Here is a 22,119-nt window from a genome sequence, read left to right on the forward strand (position 1 = left end):
AGACTAATAAAATGCATGGTTTCCTGAGGCATAGTGGGAGGACCACACACCATATAATCGCGTGATTCGAAGTTACTTCAATATGATGGTTTTTGTATCAATATTTGCACATATAGGTGTTTCCACCGGCATTTCTTGCATAATTCATTATACAGACGCATAAAAATCCCACAACGTCGAACGAACTAACATATACTGCCCTAGAAAAAGTGGATATAAAATTACAGATTAATCTCTCAAAGTTTTATGACTTTACTTACGTGTTAAGACAAATTTGATAAAATGTGAAAAGTCCGGACTGGGTTTAATGGGTACTGTTGTATCCTTTAAGCCCATGGGTGTTCCAAATAAGCTCACCTCTTAAATAATCAATTTTCATTTCCAAATTATAAAAATGTACAAACGGACATTTATTTTGTAACATTTGATTAGATTAATCTCCCCTAAAGTTAAAATAAACGGATCATTGCTATTCAGTAACACTTGTAACAGGGGGGTGTCCAATCGTATCCACAGAGATCAATGTGGATTTAGGCTTTTGTTCTTGCCATCCAGTACACACCTGATTCAACTAATCAGACTTCAGTCAAGACATGATTAGTTGAATCAGGTGTGTTATTGCTTGGTTAGAACAAAAACCTGCACCCACACTGGCCCTCTGTGGATAAGAAGCCATGCAACAAAGACCATAACACACACAACTTTCAATTAATTATCTGAAAGCTGATTCACATTTGCTGTACTGCTATTCTTGTTAATTAGTTCAACTTGTCTTCCTATAGCTTATCTGAAGACCGTTTCAAATCTCCCTCTCTACTGTGTATTAAAAAGGTACAGGTGGTGGACCAAAAAAACGGATCACCTGGATGAAAGAAAGACAATATGACAATGCCCCCACCCAAAAGTGCATGAGTAGTCGCCCAATAGTCATTTTGTCCCTCATTTGTTACCATTTTTATCCACCACTTGTAAATCTTCTATCCCTGATACCCCTCAACCCTGATCTTATTCCTCTCTCTCTGCATCAATGACTACCTGTCCACTCCAAACGTCTTGGAGAGAGTACAGAGGTTTCTAATCTTGGTAAAGGCACCATGGCTAGATGCACAATATGCGTAACTGTAGTTTTTGTGTTTAATCAATTTAAATCTGAACAAAAAACATTTATGCTCATGTTCATTGAATATTAGGGATATCAACACACTATCCCCATGTGTTATCCTGGACCTGCTGTTTCGACCCTTTATCTCTCGCTCGCTCGCTCTCTCTCTACCGCACCTGCTGTTTCGACCTCTGAATGCTTGGCTATGAAAAGCCAACTGACATTTACTCCTGAGGTGCTGATAGGGCTGTGGCGGTCATTAAATTTTGTCAGCTGGTGATTGTCATGCAAATAACTGCTGGTCTCACTGCAATTGACCGTTAATTAACAAACACATTTAGCATCTCCTGGCTTCCAAGCATAGCGTACAAGTCACTGATGCGGACCTTCGGAACATCTATATTTTGAAAAGTCTAATAAACCCATTTAATATAGTCTACACCATCACAATAAATCCATTATTTAGACAGGTGTAAATAAACATTATATGAAAATAATGTAGCCTATTTCAGAAGAACAGAATAGCATATTCTGAGTTGTCCATATGTTAGGCCCTGAGCTGGCGGGATATGCCATATGGCTGTGGGCTACACTAGTTCATTTAGCAGACAAGATTTGCTTAGAATTCCATGGCATTTTATATTGTTTTATAGTATGAAAAATAGGCCTACAATTGAACATAGCTGAATAAAATAGAAAGGATATTTACCCCAAACGATGTCCAAGGGACTGGCTATTCTGTGTTGAGCGGTTAACAAAGAAACAGGTCCTCCTAAATGCTTAATTTAGTTATTTATGCAACTTTAGTTGTGATATAAAGGTTAGGCTACATGTTTAGATTTTTAATACATTCTAAGGCTGCATGATGCGACTCTAATAATGATTTGAAAGAAGTCGCATGAAAGGCATGAGTTTCTTGCGGAGTCTGCACACACTTAATCAGTCTCTCATTCACAATTTGATAAGCACTTGATAATATTCTCACCCATCAGACTATTCTTAATTGAATCTGTTCTTTTACATATAGCATACTAATATATGTGTGGAATTATTTTAGAATGGCCCACAAAAAAAAACATGTCATCCGTAGCCTGCACTCGAATAGCAAATGGAGGTTATGTTTTTAATGTGCAAGCATAGGTGGTGCGTCCATAACTCTAGGGGAAGCTTTCCCTAAAATCAATTTCAATTATACTGAACAAAAATAAAAACGCAACATGTGAAGTGTTGGTCCCATGCTTATGAGCTGAAATAGAAGATCCCAGAAATGTTCCATATGCACAACAATCTTATTTCTCTAAAAGGTTTTGCACAAATTTGTTTACATCCCTGTTAGTGAGCATTTTTTCCTTGCCAAGATAATCCAGCCACCTGACAGGTGTGGCATATCAAGAAGCTGATTAAACAGCATGATCATTACCAGGGGCGCAACTTTGGTTTTAGAAGGGGGGGGGGGGGGGACATCACCTGGCGGCTGGTCTGGGGGTTCTCCCTCAATTTTTTGGGGCATCTGAAGTTCATTTCCTGCATTTCTACTAGGGCTGTCCCTGACAAAAAAATTATTGGTTGACCAAGAGTAGTCTTTTCTTTCGACCAATCAAATTTTAAAACGTGTATTTTTCCATATATAGACACACCCTATGTGTTTTAATGAAATCAGCTAGGGTATACTGTGCATTCAGAAAGTATTCAGACCCCTTGACTTTTTCCACATCCACATTTTGTTACATTACAGCCTTATTCTAAAATTGATGTAATTGTTCAATCTACACACAATACCCCATAATGACAAAGCAAAAACAGGTTTTTTGATTTTTTTGCAAATGTATTAAAAATAAAAAACAACAGTAAAAACATACGTATTCAGACCCTTTACTCAGTAGTTTGTTGAAGCACCTTTGGTAGCGATTACAGCCTCAAGTCTTCTTGGGTATGACGCTACAAGCTTGGCACACCTGTATTTGGAGAGTTTGTCCCATTCTTCTCTGCAGATCCTCGCAAGCTCTGTCAGGTTGGATGGGGAGCGTTGCTGCACAGCTATTTTCAGGTCTTTCCAGAGATGTTCGATCGGGTTCAAGTCCGGGCTCTGGCTGGGCCACTCAAGGACATTCAGAGACTTGTCCCGAAGCCACTCCTGCGTTGTCTTGGCTGTGTGCTTAGGGTCGTTGTCCTGTTGGAAGGTGAACCTTCACCCCAGTCTGAGGTCCTGAGCACTCTGGAGCAGGTTTTCATCAAGGATTTTTCTATACTTTGCTCCGTTCATCTTTCCCTCGATCCTGACTAGTCTCCCAGTCCCTGCCGCTGAAAACATCCACATAGCATGATGCTGCCACCACCATGCTTCACCGTAGGGATGGTGCCATGTTTCCTCCAGATGTGACACTTGGCATTCAGACCAAAGAGTTCAATCTTGGTTTCATCAGACCAGATAATCTTTTTTCTCATGGTCTGAGAGTCCTTTAGGTGCCTTTTGGCAAACTCCAAGCGGGCTGTCATGTGCCTTTTACTGAGGAGTGGCTGTCTGGCCACTCTACCATAAAGGCCTGATTGGTGGAGAGCTGCTGAGATGGTTGTATTTCTTGAAGGTTCTCCCATCTCCACAGTGGAACTCTGGAGCTCTGTCAGAGTGACAATCAGGTTCTTGGTCACCTCCCTGACCAAGGCCCTTCTCCCCTGATTGCTCTGTTTGGCCGGGCGGCCAGCTCTAGGAAGAGTCTTGGTGGTTCCAAACCTTTTCCATTTAAGAATGATAGAGGCCACTGTGTTCTTCGGGATTTTCAATGCTGCATACATTTTTTGGTACCCTTCCCCAGATCTGTGCCTCGACACAATCCTGTCTCGGAGCTCTACGGACAATACCTTCGACCTCATGGCTTGGTTTTTGCTCTGACATGCACTGTCAACTGTGGGACCTTTATATAGACAGGTGTGTGCCTTTCCAAATCATGTCCAATCAATTGAATTTTCCACAGGTGGACTCCAAGTTGTAGAGACATCTCAAGGATGATCAATGGAAACAGGATGCACTGGAGCTCAATTTCGAGTCTCATAGCAAAGGGTCTGAATACTTATGTAATAAAGGTATGTTTTACATTTTTTTTAAATGTACAAATATTTCTAAAAACCTTTGTCAATACAGGGTATTGTGTGTAGATTGTTTAGAAAAAATCGTAATTTAATACATTTTAGAAAAAGGCTGTAACGTAACAATGTGAAAAAAGTGAATGGTCTGAATACTTTCCGAATGCACTGTATACAGCATATGGCATAATTAGTGTAGTCTAGGACACTTGGCAAGTATTACACAGTTCAGGCTTTTTCTCATGTTAGAACCTGCATAAATTGGACACAATAACAGCGCTGATTGTCAAACCAAAATGGAAGTAATAATTAATCGTCTCCATTATGTAATGGTGAGAGATCCAGGCTACCGTGTAACCTGTTACCTATAAGTCTGATCAAAGAGATGGGGCTTCTGAAACCAATGTCCTGGCCACAGTGCACGGTAACATAGCTGGTTTATGGTTCACTGATCCAGTGTCACTACTTGTTCTGATCAATCATAAAAATTCTGTGCAACATTGATAATGAAGAACACACTTCATTAAATCACTGTAGCTTTGTGCCATGATCACAAACCTCTTTATGGATGGAAGGCCTCAGCATTCTTTTGACAAACAGTGTCTTTATTGAAGTGAAATTAAATTGAATACAGGCATGTGTGAGCATAAGATATTTACAAGACATCAAATAAAAAGGCAACAGGACTCAACATAGAACACTACAAGTCATATTAGAAAAAAAAATTTTACTTGTAGAACTTCCTACTTACAGTATTACAATATGCCGTGAAACCAAATACATGTTGCAAGGTCTATCCACCAATGGCATCATGCATTTCAGGGAATTGGTGTGTGATATGTCTAGAGCAGCCAAATTACAGCAGGCTGCTTGTAGCAGTGTAGACGCGGGTACTATCTGAACAAATATTTTTCTCCCCACCCCCTCTGCTTGTATTACACGACTGCAGAGAGGTTACCCATAACATTGGGCAAACACATAGCAAACTTTTCTTCCTTTGGCTGAATGCACAACCGGTTTGACTTAATTTTGTCTGTGCAGGTCAACGTAACAGATCAGTCGCATCAAAATCATACTCTGAGATGAGCGACTGGCTCCAGGATCTCAGGGTAGAGAGCGATTGGCAAAACCCAGTTCCCATGGCCTCTCGTTTTTATATATTCACATGGAAAAGGTCAGTTCAATCAATTTTATAAAAGGCTGCTGCATAGTACTTTAGATTTAGATCATTATATGCATATGCAGCAGGAATATATACAATATCACTTTTTTGTTTTGCTTCCCCACCTTCTGATACAGAGGCATACAGATATACAGGCTACAAAATAATCAATGTTTTAAGATGTTAATTATGGTGATCTATACATTATATAAATACACAATGCATTCCTTCACAGTTGGTGTCAAGCATGCTCGTGCACACGGCAGCATCGAGCCCTTTCTCACAGTGAATAGAGTATAACCCTAGTCGGAGGATGTCTGCAGAAAACCACCCCATACTGATAAACCAGAGTAAAGTACAGTCTACTGTACAGCAACATTCCTGTGAAATCGATGCCGGTTAGCCCAAAACACGTGATGACACTCATCTTGTCATCCAGACACTATCTGCACATTGTCCCACCCTTCAGTAATCAGGTAAAAAATACAACAAAAGGAGAATTATGGTGATTTGCATTCTAAACTTGGAAGGAGATAAAATAGATTTTTATTAAACGGAGATGTAAAAATTAAACAAATCCTCTCGACCACGCCTCCAGCGTGAGTCTCTGCAGCCCCATAGGGTGAGTGGGAGAGAGGGGCGGGGGAACCGGCCACCTGTCTGTCAACTCAGGCCAACCAATCAGGCGCGGAACGGGTCGTGGTCGTTGGGACCAGGCTCCTGCACCACCGTTTCCACGGTGACAGTCTCCACAGTGATCTCGCTGTCATCGCTGGTGTCCAGGTGGTCGTCTTCGTACTCGGATGACTCCTGATCGGGCTCGGAGCGCGAGGCGCCCGACACGGTGCCAAAGGAGTGGCCGCTGGTGGAGGCCAGGGAGCGCAGCAGCGGGGTGCTCTCTGACACCTCATTCTCATCGGGCTCGCTGTCGCCCTCCTCCGAGTCGGAGTCTGAGTCGCCCGCAGAGGGGACCACCTTCTGCTTGCACACGGGACACGTCTTCTTGGTCTTGGTCAGCCAGGGGTCCACGCACTTGTTGTGGTAAGCTGTGGTAAGCTGCATGGATATTGATTACTAGGGTTGTAAATCAAAGGTAAAGTACAACACACAAGGTAATCCTGAGGGTGTACTTGTCATCTATTGAATTCATGTTGTACCATGACTATATAAGGGTGGACAATTTTGATTAGGTTTGGCTACAACACTTAATGTATTACAATACTAGGATTTAAGCTTAATATGTTTACAAATAGGGGATTGTGGACATTTCAGGAATTAATGCCTTAAAACCAGCCCTTTTCACCAAGAAAATGGCATTTACAGTGAGGGAAAAAAGTATTTGATCCCCTGCTGATTTTGTACGTTTGCCCACTGACAAAGAAATGATCAGTCTATAATTTTAATGGTAGGTTTATTTGAACAGTGAGAGACAGAATAACAAAAAATTAATCCAGAAAAACACATGTCAAAAATGTTATAAATTGATTTGCATTTTAATGAGGGAAATAAGTATTTGACCCCCCTCTCAATCAGAAAGACTTCTGGCTCCCAGGTGTCTTTTATACAGGTACCGAGCTGAGATTAGGAGCACACTCAAAGGGAGTGCTCCTAATCTCAGTTTGTTACCTGTATAAAAGACACCTGTCCACAGAAGCAATCAATCAATCAGATTCCAAACTCTCCACCATGGCCAAGACCAAAGAGCTCTCCAAGGATGTCAGGGACAAGATTGTAGACCTACACAAGGCTGGAATGGGCTACAAGACCATCGCCAAGCAGCTTGGTGAGAAGGTGACAACAGTTGGTGCGATTATTCGCAAATGGAAGAAACACAAAAGAACTGTCAATCTCACCTCGTGGAGTTGCAATGATCATGAGAACGGTGAGGAATCAGCCCAGAACAACACAGGAGGATCTTGTCAATGATCTCAAGGCAGCTGGGACCATAGTCACCAAGAAAACAATTAGTAACACACTACGCCGTGAAGGACTGAAATCTTGCAGCGCCCGCAAGGTCCCCCTGCTCAAGAAAGCACATATACAGGCCCGTCTGAAGTTTGCCAATGAACATCTGAATGATTCAGAGGAGAACTGGGTGAAAGTGTTGTGGTCAGATCCAAAATGGAGTTCTTTGGCATCAACTCAACTCATCAACTCAACTGGAGGAGGAGGAATGCTGCCTATGACCCCAAGAACACCATCCCCACCGTCAAACATGGAGGTGGAAACATTATGCTTTGGGGGTGTTTTTCTGCTAAGGGGACAGGACAACTTCACCGCATCAAAGGGACGATGGACGGGGCCATGTACCGTCAAATCTTGGGTGAGAACCTCCTTCCCTCAGCCAGGGCATTGAAAATGGGTCGTGGATGGGTATTCCAGCATGACAATGACCCAAAACACACGGCCAAGGCAACAAAGGAGTGGCTCAAGAAGAAGCACATTAAGGTCCTGGAGTGGCCTAGCCAGTCTCCAGACCTTAATCTCATAGAAAATCTGTGGAGGGAGCTGAAGGTTTGAGTTGCCAAACATCAGCCTCGAAACCTTAATGACTTGGAGAAGATCTGCAAAGAGGAGTGGGACAAAATCCCTCCTGAGATGTGTGCAAACCTGGTGGCCAACTACAAGAAACATCTGATCTCTGTGATTGCCAACAAGGGTTTTGCCACCAAGTACTAAGTCATGTTTTGCAGAGGGGTCAAATAATTATTTCCCTCATTAAAATGCAAATCAATTCATAACATTTTTGACATGCATTTTTCTGGATTTTGTTGTTGTTATTCTGTCTCTCACTGTTCAAATAAACCTACCATTAAAATTAGACTGATCATTTCTTTGTCAGTGGGCAAAATCAGCAGGGGATCAAATACTTTTTTCCCTCACTGTAGTCTATTTAGCTTCTACATTACCAGTACTGTATACAGTATTAGTATAGTTTGACAGCGTCCAGAAGCTAGGGCGGTTTTCTAAGAATGCTAGCGCTCAGGCTGCCAAACCGGTCATGCTGGAGGATGTTGCAGGCAGCAGAACGTTCTCCACGGCGTCTCCAGACTCTGTCACGTCTGTCACATGTGCTCAGTGTGAACCTGCTTTCATCTGTGAAGAGCACAGGGCGCCAGTGGCGAATTTGCCTATCTTGGTGTTCTCTGGCAAATGCCAAATGTCCTGCACGGTGTTGGGCTGTAAGCACAACCCCCACCTGTGGACGTCGGGCCCTCATACCACCCTCATGGAGTCTGTTTCTGACCGTTTGAGCAGACACATGCACATTTGTGGCCTGCTGGAGGTCATTTTGCAGGGCTCTGGCAGTGTTCCTCCTGCTCTTCCTTGCACAAAGGCGGAGGTAGCAGTCCTGCTGCTGGGTTGTTGCCCTCCTACGGCCTCCTCCACATCTCCTGATGTACTGGCCTGTCTCCTGGTAGCGCCTCCATGCTCTGGACACTACGCTGACAGACACAGCAAACCTTCTTGCCACAGCTCGCATTGATGTGCCATCCTGGATGAGCTGCACTACCTGAGCCACTTGTGTGGGTTGTAGACTCCGTTTCATGCTACCACTAGAGTGAAAACACCGCCAGCATTCAAAAGTGACCAAAACATCAGGCAGGAAGCATAGGAACTGAGAAGTGGTCTGTGGTCACCACCTGCAAAACCAGTCCTTTATTGGGGGTGTCTTGCTAATTGCCTATAATTTCCACCTGTTGTCTATTCCATTTGCACAACAGCATGTGAAATGTATTGTCAATCAGTGTTGCTTCCTAAGTGGACAGTTTGATTTCACAGAAGTGTGATTGACTTGGAGTTACATTGTGTTGTTTAAGTGTTCCCTTTATTTTTTTGAGCAGTGTATATTTTATATTTGAGATTCTTCAAAGTAGCCACCCTTTGCCTTGATGACAGCTTTGCACACTCTTGGCATTCTCTCAACCAGCTTCATGAGGTAGTCATCTGGAATGCTTTTCAATTAACAGGTGTGCCTTGTTAAAAGTTCATTTGTGGAATTTCTTTCCTACTTAATGCGTTTGAGCCAAATCAGTTGTGTTGTGACAAGGGAGGGGTGGTATACAGAAGATAGCCCTATTTGGTAAAATACCAAGTCCAAATTATGGCAAGAACAGCTCAAATAAGCAAAGACAAACGACAGTCCGTCATTACTTTAAGACATGAAGGTCAGTCAATCCAGAACATTTCAAGAACTTTTAAGGTTTCTTCAAGTGCAGTCGCAATAACCATCAAGCGCTATGATGACCGCCATAGGTAAGGAAGACCCAGAGTTACCTGCTGCAGAGGATAAGTTATTTACAGTTAACTGCACCTCAGATTGAAGCCCAATTAAATTATTCGGAGTTCAAGTAACAGACACATCTCAACATCAACTGTTCAGAGGAGAATGCGTGAATCAGGCCTTAATGGTCGAATTGCTGCAAAGAAACTACTACTAAAGGACACCAATAAGAAGCAGAGACTTGCTTGGGCCAAGAAACACGAGCAATGGACATTAGACCGGTGGAAATCTGTCCTTTGGTTGTGAGTCCAAATGTGAGATTTTTGGTTCCAACCGCCGTGTCTTTGTGAGACGCAGAGTAGGTGAACGGATGATCTCCACATGTGTGGTTCCCACCATGAAGCATGGAGGAGGAGGTGTGATGGTGTGGGGGTGCTTTACTGGTGACACTGTCAGTGATTTATTTAGAATTCAAGGCACACTTAACCAGCATGGCTACCACAGCATTCTGCAGCGATAAGCCATCCCATCTGGTTTGAGCTTAGTGGGACTATCATTTGTTTTTGAACAGGACATTGACCCAAAACACACCTCCAGGCTGTGTAAGGGGTATTTGACCAAGGAGAGTGATGGAGTGCTGCATCAGATGACCTGTCCTCCACAATCACCCGACCTCAACCCAATTGAAATGGTTTGGGATGAGTTGGACCGCAGAGTGAAGGAAAAGCAGCCAACAAGTGCTCAGCATATGTGGAAGCTCCATCAAGACTGTTGGAAAAGCATTCCTCATGAAGCTGGTTGAGAGAGTGTGTAAAGCTGTCATCAAGGCAAATGGTGGCTACTTTGAAGAATCTAAAATATATTTTGATTTGTTTAACACTTTATTGGTTACTACATGATTCCATATGTGTTATTTCATAGTTTTGAGGTCTTCACTATTATTCTACAATGTAGAAAATAGTAAAAATAAAGAAAAACCCTTGAATGAGTAGGTGTGTCCAAACTTTTGACTGGTAATGTATAGTGTAAATAATCATATACAGGCCATACATAGACAGTGTTCAGTATGGTATCTAGAGCAATGTTTCCCAACTTCCAACAGCACACATTTTTGTTATAAGACACCTGATTCAACTCATTGAGGGCTTAATGATTAGTTGACTAATTTAAAATTAGGTGTGCTTGACTGGGGCTACAACAAAAATTTGTAATTATGGGGGTACTTGAGGACTAGAGTTGGAAAACACTGATCTAGAGGGCTGCAGTGGAGGAGCACAGGTTGCTGGATGGGGGTGGGGTAGAGGCAGAGGAAGGGGAAGAGGAGTAACAGAGAGGGTAGGTGGGTGTAGGGCATAGCAGGCCAAGCCTCACCGTGAGAGCAGGGCAGGACCCGGAGCTTGTCTCCCTCCTCATACTCATCCAGGCATATGGCACACACATCGTAGGCATCCCCTAGGTCAAAAAGACACAGTTCAATGGCAGAACAAAATACAGAAAACTCCTCTTAATAAAGACATTTTAATTTACTAAATTGTGTAGCCTGCATTTATTTAAATGACGAGCTGAGTCAGACTACTGTCAACTGACTCATACCTCCGCTCACAAGTCATTTCCCTACATTTGTTTCGGATTAAGTTCTCACTCTTTCCAAAATGGCTGAAATTCCACTCCACACACATTCCCGCCAGGTATGTGGCTGCCAAACCTTCCCTGAGGCGCATTTCCTTTTTCAGTCCTGAGTTCCGGAGGAAAAAACGCTGGGCCTTCTCTGAATGCACTCCCTTTCGAATTCCACAGCATTCTTCCTTGCCCCTCCCCTTGTGGGGAGGACGAGGTGCTGTGCTGTGAAGGGTGCTGGATATGTGGCCCGGTGTTTATGTAAGCTTTAAATGAGCATGTTTTCGCTGCTCCTCAGTAACCGTGCCAGGATTGCATGTGACCGTATAAGGATGGGGAGTCACGTCCCCCCCCACCTTCAGTAATGTCACAGACTCAATCTCTCCCTCTTTTTTTCTGCCCCTCTCTCTTTCCTCTTGCCTCTGTCTCGCTCTCTCTCTTTTTCTCAGACTGTCTCTGTCGCCAACTTTCTTTTTTCTCTGTCTGTTATTGTCACTTCTTCTCTTTATCTATTTCTCCCTCTCTCTCCTCCTCTCTCTGTCTGAACTTCAACCCAGTGCTGGGGGGGGGGGGGGGGGGCATGGCTCCAGCACAAACTCAGGAAATGCTGAACTGTGGCACTGGGCTATTCTGAGTGAAGTTGAGCACTAAGCAGAAAAATACTTTGACACCACAAACTCAAAGGGTGTATACATTGCTAAGTAAGACTTACGAAATAGCACAAAGGCACATTCACAAACAGGGACATTAAGACCTGTTCCTCACTTGTACCGAGAAGTTCTCCAGCATAAATCAGTTTAACAACCTGATATAGCCAAGTAAGCAAAAACACATGTATCATACACTACATGACCAAAAGTATATGGACACATGCTCGTCGAACATCTCATTCCAAAATCAGACGATTTTTACGCGCTTCAACTGACTTGTTGGAAAGGTGTCATCCAATGACTGTGCCACGTTGAAAGTCACTGAGCTCTTCAGTAAGGCCATTCTACTGCCAATGTTTGTCTATAGAGATTGCATCACTGTGTGCTCGATTTTATACACCTGTCAGCAACGGGTGTGGCTGAAATAGCAGAATCCACTAATTTGAAGGGGTGTCCACATGCTTTTGCATATATAGTGTATGTGACTGTGTTCTTCACTATTCCATTGAGATTATTAACTAACCTCACTTCAAATTCATTTTCCAGTCTTCATTTTCTGATTTCTAAATTACATTACTACGAGAGCCTTATCAGATCTATCAGATATGGTCATTTTCAAGTCAAATGCCCATATCAAGCAGTTCAAGTTTTTTTGTGTTTGTTGGTCAGAAAGAAGCACGGCAGCAGAATTCTCTGGTTGAGCAGAATTCACGGTCTGGTCATCCCTTCTCATGAATGCAAGGGATTAAACTACTCAGGCTGATCAAAGGAGCTGGTGTGGGCACATTACTCACTCATTCCATTTCCTGGAACTTTCTACTCGGTAAAGTTAGTAATAACATTACTATTTACCTCAGATACATCATGTCAACAAATGTCGGAACAGACCATGCATGACCATGTCGTCCGAGAAGGAAAAAACTGTACTTACACAGCAGCATAAAATCAAATTAATGAAGAATTTTCATCAAACCCTTAACCATATTTGGAAGATTCTATCTTTAGACAATAATGTTAATCAGACTGTATACAGTTTGATTGGTTGGTTATTATCCCATTATCGCTGATTGCGACAGACTCTTTTCAACACTACCCTTATCTGACATTGTGTTGAAGTGGCCCCTAAGAGCGTTTGGGGGCCAGTAGTTTAAAAAGAGCTAGAATGTCAATGAAAGTCCTCCATTTTTCTCCAGTCAGCCAGCCAGCATTCCTGGATCTCAGGAGGAATCACGCTGCCTTACTGAACTAATCAGAGCGAGGAGACAAGAGTGTGTGTGTACGCCTGTGCCTGTGTGTGATGCGCACAGATCTGCACAGCTACCTACAGCTAGAGCCAGCATGGCTGTGGTAAGGCAACTTGCAGTGTTCTGTGACGAGAAGGGACTGTATCACAATCCTCCTGCCTCACTGCTCACACAGCATCAGAGCCTCTGCAGCTGCTTTCACACTGTGTGTGTGTGGGGCGAGACGGGAGGGCAGGGGTCAGAGGGCGAGCCCGGTCCCTCTCATAAACAGGGCGATGGGGTACCATCTTGGGTTCAGTGGTTTTAGAGGGTGAACTGAAGCAAGGGAAAATGTATCTCCCTGGCTTTCTCTGGAACTGCTGGTCTTGAGGTTTCTGTGTCTGCTCTCTGTCTGGTGGCGAAACCACACACACAGCTGGGCCCCTCAGTCTTATCCAGAGCCAGAAAGCCAGCCAAAAAGCACAGTCACACGGTAAGCTTACAGTGCATTTGGAAAGTATTCAAACCCCTTCTCCTTTTCCACATTTTGTTACGTTACAGCCTTATTCTAAAATGGATTACATCGTTTTTCTTCCCTCATCAATCTACACACAATACCCCATATTGACAAAGCAGAAACAGTAACAAAATGTGGAAAGAGTCAAGGGGTCTGAATACTTTCCAAATGCACCAACTTCATATGGATGATGCAAGGGCTAGCAACAAGGCTGCAACAAAGTCAAAAACCAAATTCCACTTTGACATTATGGGGTAGTGTGTGTAGGTCAGTGACAAAAAAATCAAAATTGTATCCATTTTAAATTCAGGCAGTAGCACAACAAAATGTGGAAAAAGTCAAGGGTTGTGAATACTTTCTGAAGGCACTGTAATACTCCCCAGACTGGTATTGTGTGCTAATTACGCTGCTATTGTGCATTGCATTGAGACAGTTACTCTAAGCCTATTCAGACTCCCTCCCATTGTGTACAGTATATTCTGCCTGTGGAGTCTCATCTCCAGACATCATCCCGCGCCCCCCTCTCCTGCCAAATTCCTCATTAGCGCTGCAGGCTAGAAGCACCACTCCTCAACGGCACAGACAATACGGTAGGCCAGCTAATAAGCTAGCATCTCCCCCACGTCATCCTCCTGCCCAAAGAAGCCTGCATTGCTCAGTTAAGGGAATTAATACTCGCTTTATTCACAGCACCGGAGATATAATTGCACCAGCACAAACTGCGCTCCTCTGGGATTAGCCTAGCGCTGTGACGAGGCCACAAAACAGCGCCTGGAATGACAGGGAAAACAACTAAAAGGCCTAGTGCGCTCACACGCCAATGTGATACCATTAGATTAGCATTAGCATCGCTAACACTGTTGATAAAAACATCTAACCTACAGCCAGAGGACATAGAGGCCAGTGTAGAGAGAAGTTGCTTCTAATTGTCTCTGACATGTAGGCACTTCTGGGAGATGATGCGATTAAATCATTGTGGCACATGGTTCCCATCTTCGCGTAACATTTTGCAGTGGGCACAGACTGGTTCCAATCTAAAGCCCTTAGTGACAGGCCTTCTTTTTCAATTGTCCATGCACATATGTAGACAAGCACACACAGTGCCAGTGAAGACCAGACATCCACTTACTGTAGGTTCAGGCAGGTGGCTAAGGGCACCATTCCCACATCGCACCACACACACACTGACCCCTGGTTACGGGCACCCTGCCCAAACGCAGCCCGCCAGGAGAATAGACAAGTGGAAGAGAGTGAGGTCATGGAAGCAGCAGACAGAAGCACTCAGCTGTGCCTTGCTGCTGCGGTCACACAGTGGTGTTAGAGACAGCTAAAAATACCCTGGGCTGGAGAACGTGAGTGCTGAGTTCCACATAAAAACTATAAAGAGCGTTCCGTTCGTGTTGGCACACTGTAAACAATTAGCGCAGAACGAGTCCAACGAGTGATTTAACAGGTGGCTCCGTGATTCACGCTTATCATCGCCCGCTCCATGTAGAGAGATGTATGGGATGGCTGCAAGGCTCGGCCACGGACGAGTGTGTATCTGGGATGCCATTCCATCCTGGAACACAGCACTGTCAGCCTAGCTATCCAGCTACAGTGAGGGAAAAAAGTATTTGATCCCCTGCTGATTTTGTACGTTTGCCCACTGACAAAGAAATTATCAGTCTATAATTTTAATGGTAGGTTTATTTGAACAGTGAGAGACAGAATAACAACAACAAAATCCAGAAAAACATGTCAAAAATGTTATAAATTGATTTGCATTTTAATGAGGGAAATAAGTATTTGACCCCCTCTCAATCAGAAAGATTTCTGGCTCCCATGTGTCTTTTATACAGGTAACGAGCTGAGAGTAGGAGCACACTCTTAAAGGGCGTGCTCCTAATCTCAGCTTGTAACCTGTATAAAAGACACCTGTCCACAGAAGCAATCAATCAATCAGATTCCAAACTCTCCACCATGGCCAAGACCAAAGAGCTCTCCAAGGATGTCAGGGACAAGATTGTAGACCTACACAAGGCTGGAATGGGCTACAAGACCATTGCCAAACAGCTTGGTGAGAAGGTGACAACAGTTGGTGTGATTATTCGCAAATGGAAGAAACACAACATAACTGTCAATCTCCCTCGGCCTGGGGCTCCATGCAAGATCTCACCTCGTGGAGTTGCAATAATCATGAGAACGGTGAGGAATCAGCCCAGAACTACATGGGAGGATATTGTCAATGATCTCAAGGCAGCTGGGACCATAGTCACCAAGAAAACAATTGGTAACACACTACGCCGTGAAGGACTGAAATCCTGCAGCGCCCGCAAGGTCCCCCTGCTCAAGAAGCACATATACAGGCCCGTCTGAAGTTTGCCAATGAAGATCTGAATGATTCAGAGGAGAACTGGGTGAAGGAGGTGGTTGGAGGAGGAGGAATGCTGCCTATGACCCCAAGAACACCATCCCCACCGTCAAACATGGAGGTGGAAACATTATGCTTTGGGGGTGTTTTTCTGCTAAGGGGACAGGACAACTTCACCGCATCAAAGGGACGATGGACGGGGCTATGTACCGTCAAATATTGGGTGAGAACCTCCTTCCCTCAGCCAGGGCATTGAAAATGGGTCGTGGATGGGTATTCCAGCATCACAATGACCTAAAACACACGGCCAAGGCAACAAAGGAGTGGCTCAAGAAGAAGCACATTAAGGTCCTGGAGTGGCCTAGCCAGTCTCCAGACCTTAATCCCATAGAAAATCTGTGGAGGGAGCTGAAGGTTTGAGTTGCCAAATGTCAGGCTCGAAACCTTAATGATTTGGAGAAGATCTGCAAAGAGGAGTGGGACAAAATCCCTCCTGAGATGTGTGCAAACCTGGTGGCCAACTACAAGAAACGTCTGACCTCTGTGATTGCCAACAAGGGTTTTGCCACCAAGTACTCAGTCATGTTTTGCAGAGGGGTCAAATAATTATTTCCCTCATTAAAATGCAAATCAATTTATAACATTTTTGACATGTGTTTTTCTGGATTTTTTTGTTGTTGTTCTGTCTCTCACTGTTCAAATAAACCTACCATTAAAATTATAGACTGATCATGTCTTTGTCAGTGGGCAAACATACAAAATCAGCAGGGGATCAAATACTTTTTTCCCTCACTGTACCTCACCTTCCATGTTGAAATGGCGCCAAGCTGGCAAACCCGCTCCAACCTATTTGGATCAACTAACAAGGTTTGGCATACTCCCCCTCAGGCCTAACAGGCCAATCAAACAGCAAGGAAACACTCAGATCATTGACGACACTTCCTCCCCTTACCTACCAGTACTAATACACACTCCATTAGACAGCGAGGTACAGGCCTTCCGGAGTCCCCACAGGCCTATTCCACGCAATGCAAGCAGAGATATGGTGTGCAGGGCTTAAATGGTGATTAGGTAGAGATTTGGTGTCTCCGCTTTGTATCGCCAAACACTCTGACTGAGCAAGCAGGAACACAGAGGCGGGCTAACTGCAGCGGATGGAGTTAACTGTGAGAAACTTTTCCCTAATAATAGTGTAATATTAACAGCTGTACAGAAAAACTTGTATGAGGGACAAATTGCAGAGGAAGAACTTCTTGATGCAATTAAAGCCTTTAGGTCAGGGGAAACGCCAGGGCTGGATGGCATACCAGTTGAGGTACAGTGCATTTGGAAAGTATTCAGACTCCTTGAATTTTTACACATTTTGTTACGTTACAGCCTTATTCTAAAATGGATTAAATTGTTTTTCCCCCTCATCAATCTACACACAATACCCCATAATGACAAAGCAAAAACAGTTTTATAGAAATGTTTGCAAATGTAAAACAAATAACAAACTGATATCACATTTACATAAGTATTCAGACCCTTTACTCAGTGCTTTGTTTAAGCACCTTTGGCAGCGATTACAGCCTTGAGTCTTCTTGGGTATGACGCTACAAGCTTGGCACACCTGTATTTGGGGAGTTTCTCCCATTCTTCTCTGGAGATCCTCTCAAGCTCTGTCAGGTTGGATGTGGAGCGTCAAACAGCTATTTTCAGGTCTCTCCAGAGATGTTTGATCGGGTTCAAGTCCGGGCTCTGGCTAGGCCACTTAAGGACATTCAGAGACTTGTCCCGAAGCCACTCCAGTATTGTCTTGGCTGTGTGCTTAGAGTCGTCGTCCTGTTGGAAGGTGAACCTTCGCCCCAGTCTGAGGTCCTGAGCGCTCTGGAGCAGGTTTTCATCAAGAATCCCTCTGTAATTTCACCGTTCATCTTTCCCTCGATCCTGACTAGTTTCCCAGTCCCTGCCGCTGAAAAACATCCCCACAGCATGCTGCCACCACCATGCTTCACCGTAGGGATGGTGCCAGGTTTCCTCCAGACGTGACGCTTGCCATTTAAGCCAAAGAGTTCAATCTTGGTTTCATCAGACCAGAGAATCTTGTTTCTCATGGTCTGAGAGTCCTTTAGGTGCCTTTTGACAAACTCCAAGCGGACTGTCATGTGCCTTTTACTGAGGAGTGGCTTCCACTCTACCATAAAGGCCTGATTGGTGGAGTGCTGCAGAGATGGTTGTCCTTCTGGAAGGTTCTCCCATCTCCACAGAGAAACTCTGGAGCTCTATCAGAGTGACCATTGGGTTCTTGGTCACCTCCCTGACCAAGGCCCTTCTGCCCCGATTGCTCAGTTTGGCCGGGCGGCCAGCTCTAGGAAGAGTCTTGGTGGTTCCAAACTTCTTCCATTTAAGAATGATGGAGGCCACTGTGTTCTTGGGGACCTTCAATGCTGCAGACATTTTTTGGTACCCTTCCCCAGATCGGTGCCTTGACACAATCCTGTCTCAGCGCTCTACGGACAATTGCTTCGACCTCATTGCTTGGTTTTTGCTCTGACATGCACTGTCAACTGTGGGACCTTAAATAGACAGGTGTGTGCCTTTCCAAATCATGTCCAATCAATTGAATTTACCACAGGTGGACTCCAATCAAGTTGTAGAAACATCTCAAGGATGATCAATGGAAACAAGATGCACCTGAGCTCAATTTTCGAGTCTCATAGCAAAGGGTCTGAATACTTATGTAAATAAGGTATCTGTTTTTTGTATTTAATACATTTGTAAAAATGTATTGTCATTATGGGGTATTGTGTATAGATTGATGAGGGGGAAAAATGATATAATCAATTTTAGAATAAGGCTGTAACGTAAGAAAATGTGGAAAAAGGGAAGGGGTCTGAATACTTTGCGAATGCACTGTATATCAAACCTTTTTAGATGTACTCAAAGATCCACTATTAGCATGTTTTAACCACTCCTATAAAAATGGTAAACTATCAGTTACTCAGCAAGAAGGTCTGATTTCACTATTATTGAAACAGGACCCAGGTGGTAAGTATAAAGATCCAGTCCAACAAAAAAACTGGAGGCCCCTTACACTTCAGTGTTGTGATGCAAAAATCCTAGCAAGATGCATTGCGCATAGAATTAAAAAGGTGTTGTCAGATATTATTCATCCTGATCAGACAGGTTTTTTTTTACATGGATGATACATTGGAGATAATATAAGACTAGTACTTGAAACAATAGAACACCATGAAAAAACTAGGAAACCAGGTCTAGTATTCATAGTAGATTTTGAAAAGGTTAGAATTGTATATAAATGTCTAGACTTTTTTAATTTTGGAGAATCTCTTATACAATGGGTTAAAGTTATATATAGTAACCCCAGGTGTAAAATAATAAATAATGGCTACTTCTCAGAAAGTATTAACAATGTCAAGAGGAGTAAAACAAGGTTGTCCATAGTCGGCGTATCTATTTATTATGGCCATTGGAATGTTAGCTATGAAAATCAGATCCAACAATAATATAGAGGGGCTAGAAATCCAGGGCTTAAAAACCAAGGTGTCTTAGTACGCTGACGACTGAAGTTTCCTCTTAAATCTGCAATATTGATCCGTGCACAGCCTCATAGATGATCTAGATAATTTTCCTTACCTCTCTGGATTATAACCAAACTATGATAAGTGTACCATATTACGTATTGGATCGCAAATAAATAGGACTTTTACATTACTGTGTAGTTTACCAGTAAAATGGTCTGAAGGTGAAGTGGACATACTCGGTATTCACATCCATAACGAAATAAATGAACTCACTACAACACATTTCTATAGAAAGTTAGCAAAAATAGATAAGATCTTGCTACCATGGAAAGGTAAACATCTGTCTATTTGTGGAAAAATTACCCTGATTAATTGTTTAGTTTACCTATTTACTTATTGCCCAGCCTACACAGAACGATTTGTTTTTTTAATTATATGAGCAAAAAACATTTCACTTTATTTGGAAGGGCAAGCCAGACAAAATTAAATGTGCTTATTTATATAATTAATATGAGTTTGGGGGGCTAAAATTATTAAATATTAAAGCATTAAACCTCTCACTAAAAGCATCAGTCATACAAAAGTTATACTTAAACCCGAACTGGTTAAGAATGCCTTTTCCCTTTATCCAGATTACAACCTATCACTTTCAGTTAATTGAAAATGGAACCTTTTTCCAAATATCGCCCTTTCTAAATTCAAGTTATACAAAGTTTGTTGCAATTCCAGTTTCTTCCTCCAGAAAAGATATAACAAATATTACAACAAATATTATGGTTAAACTCAAATATACTAATTGATCAAAAACACATTATTTATGGATTTAAAAAAAATTATATTATGAATAGGAAATGTGGAGTTGTCACATGTGCAGCTAACAACAATATATGGAAATGTTTGCTCTATGCAAAATTACAACCAGCTGATTGCAGCATTACCGCAAAAATGGAGGAGGCAAGTAGAAGGGTGAGAAGGTAGGGAACTTGTTTGTCTACCCTTTATTAAAGACCAAAATTGGCACACAAAAAGAGTCATACATTTCATTTAAGGACCAAAATGTTGGGAAGACATTTTTCGATGTGCCGATTCCATGGCACTTGGTTTCTGAACTTAACTGTAAGTCGCTCTGGATAAGAGCGTCTGCTAAATGACTCAAATGTAAATATAACTGACAATCCACTTATTCTGGTATTGCCCCTATGTAGCTTGTTTCTGGTCACAGGTTCAGGAATGGCTAAAGAAAATCACAATATTTACCTAAAATTAACCCTACAAACAGCACTGTTGGGAGATTTGGAAAGCCTTAGTCAAATGAATCAACAATATAATCATATTTTAAGTAAAAATATTCATCTTTAACTTACAATTGGTAGATACTATACGATTACAAAGGTTCAGAATTTATGTGAAACATCATAGCACAGTTTGTTGGCAATGACACAGGTCAAACGTTTTCTGTAAGTCTTCACAATGTTTTCACACACTGTTGCTGGTATTTTGGCCCATTCCTCCATGCATATCTCCTCTAGAGCAGTGATGTTTTGGGGCTGTCGCTGGGCAACACGGACTTTCAACTCCCTCCAAAGATTTTCTATGGGGTTGAGATCTGGAGACTGGCTAGGCCACTCCTTCTTTGCCCGGGCGGTGTGTTTGGGATCATTGTCATGCTGAAAGACCCAGCCACGTTTCATCTTCAATGCCCTTGCTGATGGAAGGAGGTTTTCACTCAAAATCTCACGATACATGGCCCCATTCATTCTTTCCTTTACACGGATCAGTCGTCCTGGTCCCTTTGCAGAAAAACAGCCCCAAAGCATGATGTTTCCACCCCCATGCTTCACAGTAGGTATGGTGTTCTTTGGATGCAACTCAGCATTCTTTGTCCTCCAAACACGACGAGTTGAGTTTTTACCAAAAAGTTCTATTTTGGTTTCATCTGACCATATGACATTCTCCCAATCCTCTTCTGGATCATCCAAATGCACTCTAGCAAACTTCAGACGGGCCTGGACATGTACTGGCTTAAGCAGGGGGACACGTCTGGCACTGCAGGATTTGAGTCCCTGGCGGCGTAGTGTGTTACTGATGGTAGGCTTTGTTACTTTGGTCCCAGCTCTCTGCAGGTCATTCACTAGGTCCCCCCGTGTGGTTCTGGGATTTTTGCTCACCGTTCTTGTGATCATTTTGACCCCACGGGGTGAGATCTTGCGTGGAGCCCCAGATCGAGGGAGATTATCAGTGGTCTTGTATGTCTTCCATTTCCTAATAATTGCTCCCATAGTTGATTTCTTCAAACCAAGCTGCTTACCTATTGCAGAATCAGTCTTCCCAGCCTGGTGCAGGTCTACAATTTTGTTTCTGGTGTCCTTTGACAGCTCTTTGGTCTTGGCCATAGTGGAGTTTGGAGTGTGACTGTTTGAGGTTGTGGACAGGTGTCTTTTATACTGATAACAAGTTCAAACAGGTGCCATTAATACAGGTAACGAGTGGAGGACAGAGGAGCCTCTTAAAGAAGAAGTTACAGGTCTGTGAGAGACAGAAATCTTGCTTGTTTGTAGGTGACCAAATACTTATTTTCCACCATAATTTGCAAATAAATTCATTAAAAATCATACAATGTGATTTTCTGGATTTTTTTCCCTAATTTTGTCTGTCATATTTG

General features: G+C 43.0%; 1 protein-coding gene across 3 annotated transcripts in view; it reads right to left on the reverse strand.

Moving 5' to 3' along the window:
- Window positions 1–4,774: 4,774 nt before the first annotated feature.
- LOC311130836 (E3 ubiquitin-protein ligase RNF13-like) overlaps window positions 4,775–22,119 on the reverse strand; it is an 81,971-nt gene continuing 64,626 nt past the window's right edge. For 2 of the 3 annotated variants that reach the window (XM_084163641.1, XM_084163640.1), the window contains exons 9-10: window positions 10,942–11,022; window positions 4,775–6,391 (exon numbers count right to left, since the gene is read on the reverse strand). In XM_084163641.1, the coding sequence (XP_084019767.1) occupies window positions 6,027–6,391; window positions 10,942–11,022 (446 nt within the window). In that variant the 3' untranslated portion in view covers window positions 4,775–6,026. Of the gene's footprint in view, window positions 6,402–10,941; window positions 11,023–22,119 lie in introns of all 3 variants that reach the window. The other variant, XM_084163642.1, reaches the window with a different exon arrangement.

Source organism: Coregonus lavaretus (genome assembly GCF_964263955.1).
Source record: "Coregonus lavaretus genome assembly, chromosome: 6".
Classification (NCBI taxonomy): domain Eukaryota; kingdom Metazoa; phylum Chordata; class Actinopteri; order Salmoniformes; family Salmonidae; genus Coregonus; species Coregonus lavaretus.